We start from the raw sequence: 9,914 nt of genomic DNA on the forward strand, positions 1-9,914 counted from the left end.
ATATATACGAAAATTATCTGTCTGAATCATCACTTTAAATCAGTGTGTCCTGCTGAGTGCTCCTTGTGTGTGTGTGTGTGTGTGTGTATGTATAACTGTTTGTAGTGGTAAAACTGCATCTTTTATTAGAATCAGCTTTATTGGCCAAGTAACAAAGAGTGTTTACTCACATCATATACATAAAACAAATACAGCAAGACAGCAGTTGAGTTACTTTTTGCATTTTTGCACGAAAATATGAACAGTAAAACACCAATTAAATTACTTGTAGAATTTTTATAACAAAACGTGATGATTAGAACATAGTACGACACGATTTGACTGAGTGAATGAATGAATAAATGAATGAAACTAAATAAATGCGATACCTGTACTATACCGCTCCAATATGGCCGCCGAAAAACCACATCCGGTTTGTTCGGTCAAAGTTCATAGACCAGTCGGAGCTGCGGATTGGCTGAGAAAGTGCATTGGATGGACGCACACGCCTTTCGTCAACCTGAAATATAACTAGCGCAGACAAGGTCAGAAAGAAATAATAACATGTATTTATTATCTGTTCTATGAAACGGTTGAATTACAAATTTTATTGACGTCTGTTTGTATTCTTTTCAGACAGGAGTTAGCCAGCCGCTGCTAGCTAAAGCAGGCTAACTAGCTACACGCCGAGTTTGACTTTGGTCAGTCAAAGAGTACATTTGACATTTGTTAACTATTGTTGGAATTAGTTCACATCTCTCTGCGTATGGATGTTAAATTGTATTTTGTTTCTGTTCTCTGCAGTTGTCAAAACCGCGTCATGCTACAAACGTATGCAGCTCACGGCGACTTTGTTTATAGCAAATTTGTACTCAGTCCCGGTGTAAAAGTGCCATTTTGTTAACTGTACTAGTCGTAACTGACCCCAAAATCAAGTGAAATATGTAATTGATTGAAATTTCAAAAAATATTCTTGGTTGTATATGGTTCCAGGGCAGTTTTTGTTTGTGTTGTACAACCTTGCCATGGAGAAGCAGTGTATTAAAATGTCCTCTCACCAATTCATGTCTTCTTCTTTACCACCCATTACGTCATCCGTTTGTGTGAAACAGGAAGCATGCTGAGTGCATACAGAGCGTGCAGGACGCCGGCTGTCCGGGACCTTGTTCCAGCATCCCTCTCGTTCGCGTCATCCCGCATCCACACCTCCGTGTCGTTGTCTCAGGACCAGGTGGAGCTTCACCCGCAGTGGGCCAGCCTGGCCAAGAAGCAGCTGAAGGGGAAGAACCCAGAAGATCTAATATGGCGCACACCCGAGGGCATCAACATCAAGCCGGTGTACACCAAAGCTGATTCTGCACGGAGTGCTGATGAACTGCCGGGAGTGTTTCCGTACACAAGGGGGCCCTATCCCACCATGTACACCAACAGACCCTGGACTATCAGGCAGTATGCTGGATTTAGCACCGTGGAGGAGAGCAACAAGTTCTACAAGGACAACATTAAAGGTATAAGTCGGATTCGATTCAAGAGGCAAAAGTAGCATCTGTAGCATCATATGTTTTCATCAGCATTCGTTCATCCATGGCAGCCGGCCAACAGGGCCTCTCCGTGGCCTTTGACCTCCCCACGCACCGCGGCTACGACTCGGACAACCCCAGGGTCCACGGTGATGTCGGCATGGCGGGCGTCGCCATTGACACAGTGGAGGACATGAAGATGCTCTTCGATGGCATCCCGCTTGAGAAGATGTCCGTGTCCATGACAATGAACGGCGCTGTCGTCCCCGTGCTGGCCATGTTCATTGTGACCGGCGAGGAGCAGGGCGTCCCAAAGGCCAAGTTGACCGGCACCATCCAGAACGACATTTTGAAGGAGTTCATGGTGCGGAACACTTATATTTTCCCGCCAGAACCTTCCATGCACGCCATTGCAGACATCTTCGCTTACACTTCAGAGGTATTGAGTACAAACAAAGTCATTTATGATCTTCTATGTGATGTTTTATTCGACATTGCTAACTGTGTTGGCAGCACATGCCCAAGTTCAACTCCATTTCCATCAGTGGCTACCATCTCCAGGAAGCCGGAGCCGATGCCATCTTGGAGGTCGCCTACACTATCGCTAACGGGCTGGAGTACTGTCGCACCGGACTCAAAGCTGGCTTGACCATTGATGAGTTTGCACCCCGGTATGCCCCACAACGTGAGATATAAGCATTCTCGCAACATGGCGGTCTAGTGGTTAGCGCGCAGACCTCACAGCTAGGAGATTAGGGTTCAATTCCACCCTCGGCCATCTCTGTGTGGAGTTTGCATGTTCTTTTTCCGGGTACTCCGGTTTCCTCCCACATTCCAAAAACATGCTAGGTTAATTAGCCACTCCAAATTGTCCATAGGTATGAATGTGAGTGTGAATGGTTGTTTGTCTATATGTGCCCTGTGATTGGCTGGACACCAGTCCAGGGTGTACCTCGTCTCTCGCCCGAAGATGAAGGTAAGCGGTAGAAAATGAATGAATGAATAATAATATAATATCATTATGACTTCATATTACCTCAACTACCTTCTTTATTTCAACTGAAAGCATGGTACACATATTATCTAAATATTTCTAAATATTTATTTCATTATTGTATTTGAAGCTCTGCTTCTTCCTACTCCTTTTGGACATCACATGCAATTGTATATCAAAGTAAAACATAGTTATGTTCAATTTAATAAAATTGTTACCATTACCAATATTTTTCAGCTCAATAGCTTGTTTTATTGATATATTTTTCTTTATTTTATTAACTTGTATTAATTTAATTTGTAATTAATTAATAAAAAAATAATCAAAATTTTAATTAATTTGATTAATTAATTTAAAATAATAAAAAAATAATCTAATTAATTTTAAATTAATTTTAATTTTATTAGCTTTATTTTGCTAATGCTAATATGAACCCTAATATTAATATGAAGTATTGATTGGAGTGTTCCACAGTAAGCTGCTATGTCCTGGTTCTGGTTGAGCTTGTCCCCATTCAGTGACTGCAGTAAAAGCTCTTTGACCTGAGGGTTCATTCCAAATGTTTGAGCGGAAAGGCCAATATGGAGATGTTTCTCAAGTGTGTCTGCTGAGTGCTTTCCATTTCGGACCCCTCATCTCTTCAGACTGAAGACGTGATGCTCAAAAATGTGAATGTTTTGTTTTTAGCGTCTGTCATCTCTGTGTGTGTGTGGTTGCGTAGGTTGTCGTTCTTCTGGGGCATCGGCATGAACTTCTACATGGAGATTGCAAAGCTGCGGGCGGGCAGGAGGTTGTGGTCCACGCTGATCCAGGAGAAGTTCCTCCCCAAAAACGCCAAGTCTCTTCTTCTCCGCACTCACTGCCAAACGTCTGGTTGGTCTCTCACAGAGCAGGTAGGTCCTAGCAGGTCTTGTATTAAATCCGATACAGGAGTTTTATAAGTGCCCTCCAACCCCCTCCCTCAGGACCCGTACAACAATGTGATCCGGACAGTGATCGAGGCCATGGCGGCCGTGTTCGGCGGCACCCAGTCACTCCACACCAACTCATTTGATGAGGCGCTGGGCCTACCCACGGTGAAGAGCGCTCGCATCGCCCGCAACACGCAGATTATCATACAGGAGGAATCAGGCATCCCCAAGGTGGCCGATCCCTGGGGGGGATCCCACATGATGGAGTCGCTGACCGAGGACCTCTATAACACGGCCTTGAAGGTCAGCCAATGTGTTTGGGTTTATCGTACACAACGCAGATAAAGTATTCAATAGCAAAGTGACACACAAGGGTACCAGTGATGGCAAAAAGAAAATGTGACGATAACCATAGAACAGGAAACGGAACAAAGACTTTTACCAGCAGTGCATCTAAAAGACCTCTAGGTGACAGTAGGTGTCCTCCCACCCTACAGTTCATCCAGGAGATCGAGGAAATGGGCGGCATGGCCAGGGCGGTGGCTGAGGGCATCCCAAAACTGCGTATCGAGGAGTGTGCAGCGCGTCGGCAGGCCCGCATCGACTCAAGTAGGCCATTGTTGACTAGACTACATGGTTAAAAACATTTAATCCAAATGTATACAAGATTTACAAGTACAAATACATACGTATATGCATATAAATATCATTCATTAAGTACATGCATACCTTTAACATTATATAAACATGGTAACATTTAAATGAAAGTATTCCATTAAGTCCTGCGGTCATTTAGTCTCAAAATAAATCAATAAAGGTTTGAAACAAAATAATGCAAATATTTTACCGTATGTCAACAGTATATACATATTTGTTATACAATTACTAGTCCTAACTATTGAATATACAAGTATGTATATCACTATAACGATATAATATGTAGAAATATGAAGTGTAAATATGTAAAACTCAAGTTTCATTTCAGTTAAATTTTAAAAGCGAGAAGGTAAAAAGTACTGGTTAAATTGTGGCGATTGCAACCACGTTGTGTTGAGATTTTTTTTCTTTTTGTTTGTTGTTGCAAAAGCAAGCGTTGACAACAGATCGAAACATCGTCATGTAAATCCTCCACAAATTATCTAATCTTTCCATCATATTCCATCATATATCTTTGGCTAACTCTATGTCAAGGAGCCCTCCTTTTGTCTTATTTGTAATTTTACTCCCCAGGGTCAGAGGTCATCGTCGGGGTCAACAAGTACCGCCTGGAGAAGGAGGAGAGCGTGGAGGTGTTGGCCATCGACAACACGCTTGTGCGGCAGAAACAGATTGAGAAGCTGAAGAAGGTCAGCACTGACACACACACAGCAGACACTTTATTAGGTACACCTGCACTATCTAATCAGGAAGTACAAGTACAATAACATGTATATTACTGTGTTTGCAGAGCAAAATAATATTTATAATATGCTGTTGCAGGTAAGGGAGAGCCGCAACGCCGTCGCGGCCAGTAAATGTCTCGCCGCCATCGAGGAATGCGCACGGACCAGAGAGGGTAACCTGTTAGCGTTAGCTGTGGAGGCGGCGCGTGCCAGGTACATTTTTGACATTCCGCACCAAAATATCTTAACATGCATTGATGTTATTGGCTACCACTTTACAGTAACTCATTTAGAAGAATAGCATAAGGGGACAGTGACAACAGACAAGAATTTAACAAGATTTTTTAAACATTTATTTTTGTGCTCACATATTTGAAAGTCAGAGGGAACACCTTTCTGTGATTTTTTTTCCACCTGCCTCATGAAAAAAGTCCAAAGCTGCCTTTAACAAACGGGCCTTTTCCGTCCTTAATGCGCTGCCGCGTGGGTAGCTCGCATTGAATCTTTGGTGACAAGTTTTGAAGTGTCTCTCCACATTGTGCCGCTTTGGTATTGCAACAGTTGTCCCGCAAATAAGACACATACATTTTTCTTCAAAATACGTAAAGAAAAATTCTTCCTCCCAATCACTGTGGAAAATGTAAGTCCTTTTTCGCTTTTCTGCCATGTTTTTGGGGGCTAAACTGCACGAGTAAGCAACTTTTCATCACCGCTGCGCTATATCAGAAAAGCGGTGAGCGGACGTGTGCGCACGCATGAACTTTGACTTGAGGTAAGAGTTCGTTATAAAATATTTTAGTTTTAATTTTTGACGTTATAAGACGATTAAAAAAAAAATACATTAATGTAAGCAATGTTGATTCAAAATTTAAAGCACAAAATAACAATGATAATTTGTGACCAGTGCTATTTTTAGAATATGCCTCAAGTGGTCCACGTGGGCGCATGGGCGCCCGCGGGCACAGCGTTGGTGACCACTTCTGTAGACTCTACTCAAAGACACTAGTAGTGTTTTTTTTTTTTTTTTTTTTTTTTTTTTTTTTTATTGCTATAGGTCCTTAAACAGCAGCACTTATAGCATCTTTGACTAGCTTTTTTTTTTTTTTTCAAGAACAGCATTTAGCAGATCTTGTTTTTGCAGTAGGTTCTTAGAGAACACTCCTGTCATATTATAGCAGATCTTTGACAAGTGTTTTTGTAGTAGGTTCTTAAACATGGCAGATTTGCTCCTGTAACATAGAGGATCATTTTTTCCCCATTTTTTTTCCATGATGGGGATGGGAGCAGGGTGACCAGATCCAATGTGGGGGCGGACACAAAAAATGCTTATGGTACAGCTTGCTAACTGTTCAGTAACATATAATAAATACAATTTGCGGATGCATTAAAAATCATTAAAATGTGGGACAATCCCACGTAAATCGGGACATATGGTCACCCAAGGTGGGAGGGGTGTCTAATGACCTTGTTAGCATTGATAGCGTTCATCACCTTCTGCATAGTTTCCAGTATTATTTTTGAAAAATGGTGGCAAAGCTGAATCAGCACTGTGTCTTCTTCAGATGTTCCGTTGGTGAGATCACAGACGCCATGAAGAAAGTGTTTGGCGAGCACAAGGCGAGCACGCGCATGGTGAGCGGCGCCTACCGCAGCGAGTTCGGCGAGCACGAGGAGATCGCACTGGCTCACAGTAGGTACGAGATCTTAGCCGCTCGCCGTGGGTGGATGTCAACGAGTCCCCGAGAGGTTTCCACCGTCTGTCCTTTCCGTAACTGCAGAGTCACCGAGTTCAAGAACCACGAAGGCCGCAACCCTCGCCTCCTGGTGGCCAAGATGGGTCAGGATGGCCATGACAGAGGAGCAAAGGTCATTGCCACCGGGTTCGCTGACCTCGGCTTCGACGTAGACATTGGGCCGCTCTTTCAGGTCTGCTTTGACTGCTATGTTGTTAAAGTACACATATACATCTGTATGACACTCCCGTCATATAGCTAGCCGTTATTTTGTGGCGAGATGTCACTACGCCAGTAACGTAGTTCTTGGGCGTAACAATGTTCATAACAATAATAACAATGTGCTTCATATGCAGCTGACGTGATGGAAATGGAGCCTTGTTGCCGCTTTTTGGAGGCAGAATAGGTGTGTCCCATTACGTGCATTTTTAGCTGCCTCTTTTGATATGTTTTTTTTTTTTTTTATCTTTTGAAGGCACAGAAAAAAGAAAGACATGTGTTCATGTCTCATGTAAGGATTGTAGATAATGGGTAAAATTCTCCTTTAAAAACGCCCCTGTTGTATACTGTAGACCAGGGGTCTCAAACTCAATTTAATTGGGGGCCACTGGAGCTCGGGTCTGAGTGAGACTGGGCCGCATCAGGTGTTCCAAAAAAAAAAAAAAAAAATGCGTTTATTAAAAACAAAAAATTTAAAAAAACTTCAATCAGTAATAAATAAATAAATATAATAATAATAATAAAACGGCAAATAATAAAAACTTAAGAAACCACATATAGTTGGTGGGTAGACAAATAATTTTTTTCAGATTAAAATGAACAAAGCATGATTAGAGCCCTGTAGACATGACAAAACACGACTATAGTCACATTTATACTCTTTTTATTTACAACATATTGCGCAACTCCAGGGTCTTGAGACACATGCTAACTCGCAAACTAGAGAGCTAGCGACCTAAACGGTAGCCTTCAAGTTATTTCCTTTAAACTTAAATAGCCAAAAACTTACCACTTCCACACGGATAGGGAGGATAACTATTAACCTTATTAATAACCTTATTGTTATTTAACCTTTAACATGAACATTAATCAAACGTAATAATTTTTTCTGGGTACATGATACCATACAGCATCCATATCAAACTTGCGCGGGGCCGCACTAACATTAAACTTTCATAATCAAGGCGGGGGCCTCAAACTAATGTCCTGCGGGCCACATTAGATTTGCTGTGAATTGTTGTTTAAATGCGAGTCTGCTTTTTACTGCTGCTTCATTGTGACCCAGACACTTTGCAGTTGCCCCCCCTGCCAAGTGGAAGAAGTACTGCATGAATGAGCACTTGTGTAGTTAGACTGAATGGTTTCATTATGGCTGCGTTTCTGTCTCCACAGACGCCACTAGAGGTGGCCCAGCAGGCGGTAGATGCGGACGTGCACTGCGTTGGTGTCAGCACGCTTGCCGCCGGGCACAAGACGCTGGTGCCGGAGCTCATCAAGGAGCTGCGAGAGCTCAACAGGCCCGATATTCTGGTCATCTGTGGAGGCGTCATCCCACCGCAGGTAAATTTGTATATGATGCCTTTCAGAATATGATATTTGTGTGCCGGAATCCCAAAATACTCCCAGTTGGTACATCATCCGGGACAGTAGTGCAATATTTATATTCGGGAGGTCGAAATTAACGTGTTGCGTGTAATGCGTTAGTTTTTTTGACTCGCGATTAATGTGCGCTCCTCCTGTTTGACCCTTGCACCCCAAACCATAACAAATATCATAAACAAACAAATCTTATTTTGAGTTGACACTACTTTGAGCAAAAGCGTGCTCTTCCCGAGTGGAAACATCGGAGCAAACTACACTTGCTTTAGGGGTCGGCATGGCACAAAACCCAACAAGAAAGTAATCAACAAAGCACTATTAAACGCTAAAAACGCAGCAGAAGACACAGAGCTGCCTTAACTAGCTTGCGCTTGGGCAGCGCCATCTTGAAATATGGAACCTCCGCATCAAATCCACTCTATCTGGATATGAATGATTTTATATCGTGCTTAACAGAAATATTGATATATCAACCAGCCCTATGCTGAGCGATTGTGGGCGAGTTTAAGAGCTAATATGCTAATAATAAAGTACAATAATAATGTTTGCTGTTTTAAATAATGGCCTATAGCTCCTATACTTCATTCATTGCTGGAGCCTATCCCAGCTGTCTTCGGGCGAGAGGCGGGGTACACCCTGGACTGGTGGCCAGCCAATCACAGGGCACATATAGACAAACAACCATTCACACTCACATTCATACCTATGGACAATTTGGAGCATAGCATGTTTTTTTTTTGGAATGTGGGAGGAAACCGGAGTACCCGGAGAAAAACCACACATGCACAGGGAGAACATGCAAACTCCACACAGGGTGGAATTGAACCCTGGTCTCCTAGCCGTGAGGTCTGCGCGCTAACCACTAGACCGCCGTGCCGCCGCTCCTATACTTATTATAGATAAAAACGTATTTCTATCTGCGATTAAATGAGATTAATTCTGAGTTAACTAGGGACAAAATCTGTATCTTTTTAATAACAGCAGGATGTGTTGGTAGGAGGATTTACCGCCATTTGTCAATCATAGGACGAGTAATAAACAAGGTGGTTACTATGCTGGCATTACACTCCAGTATGTTGCATTCGCTTTCAAATGCAGCAAGGCGCCGGTCTACTACTTCCGTGCATCAGGAATTCAGGGTTGGCGTGGTTACCAAGCAACAGCCACTGTTACATTCAGAAAAAGAAAAAAAAATGTAATTAAATGGGATTTCTTGGCATCCTCGCCCTCCCACCACAGGACTACGACTTCTTGCACCAGAGTGGCGTATGCGCCATCTTCGGGCCGGGTACCAGGATCCCACAGGCCGCCGTGGAAGTCATCGACAACATTGAGAAGAGCCTGGAAAAGATCCGACAGGCCATGTGAATGGACACGCACCCCATGAATTTAATTTGTTAAGGAACTGAGTTTAAAACAACAAATGAAATCATGATCCAGCACTACAATGGGTCGCCTGTCTAACGCCATCTTGATTCTTCATAAGACGGCTTCTAAGACTCATTGAGTAGGACAGTTTGACATTTGACATTGCAACAACGTTATGTTTTCATTGTTGTTGTTTTTTAGGAGCTAGCCGGATTATGCAAAAAATATTTGTTCGTGATCCTGAATAATGATGTGGACCTGTCTTGCAAGGTTTTCTTTCATTCCCCTGATGACGTCATGGTGGTTACTTCCACTTATGTTACATAAAAAAATAGAAATATACTGTATGTGTATTTGTATGTATATATTATACTCGGCTCTTAATGTAAACAATTTCTTACATGTGAAAATATAAACACCAGACTACA

The 9,914-nt window shown here is 42.5% G+C and overlaps 1 protein-coding gene across 4 annotated transcripts; it reads left to right on the plus strand.

Annotated features, from left to right (window-relative positions):
• Positions 1-103: 103 nt before the first annotated feature.
• Positions 104-9,892, plus strand: mmut (methylmalonyl CoA mutase). Of its 4 annotated transcripts, XM_058056323.1 has the most exons (14): positions 104-524; positions 616-680; positions 1,092-1,487; positions 1,571-1,938; positions 2,013-2,170; positions 3,215-3,386; positions 3,459-3,707; positions 3,902-4,013; positions 4,635-4,750; positions 4,884-4,999; positions 6,349-6,480; positions 6,565-6,712; positions 7,912-8,079; positions 9,358-9,892. In XM_058056323.1, exons 3-14 carry the CDS (start codon positions 1,097-1,099, stop codon positions 9,484-9,486), a joined length of 2,259 nt encoding a protein of 752 aa, XP_057912306.1. In that variant the 5' UTR covers positions 104-524; positions 616-680; positions 1,092-1,096; the 3' UTR covers positions 9,487-9,892. The 4 variants fall into 4 exon arrangements, with proteins under 4 accessions (XP_057912306.1, XP_057912304.1, XP_057912305.1 ...); XM_058056321.1 differs by having other exon boundaries at positions 104-680; XM_058056322.1 differs by lacking the exon at positions 616-680.
• The last annotated feature ends 22 nt before the right edge of the window (positions 9,893-9,914 follow it).

Source organism: Doryrhamphus excisus, chromosome 19 (assembly GCF_030265055.1).
Source record: "Doryrhamphus excisus isolate RoL2022-K1 chromosome 19, RoL_Dexc_1.0, whole genome shotgun sequence".
NCBI classification, from domain to species: Eukaryota; Metazoa; Chordata; class Actinopteri; order Syngnathiformes; family Syngnathidae; genus Doryrhamphus; species Doryrhamphus excisus.

Coding starts and splice junctions, on each gene's coding strand:
- mmut (XM_058056321.1), top strand. CDS start 1,097: ATGCTGAGTGCATACAGAGCGTGCAGGACGCCGGCTGTCCGGGACCTT. Junction 1,939..2,012: donor TCTTCGCTTACACTTCAGAG/GTATTGAGTACA, acceptor CTGTGTTGGCAG/CACATGCCCAAGTTCAACTC. Junction 6,713..7,911: donor ACATTGGGCCGCTCTTTCAG/GTCTGCTTTGAC, acceptor CTGTCTCCACAG/ACGCCACTAGAGGTGGCCCA.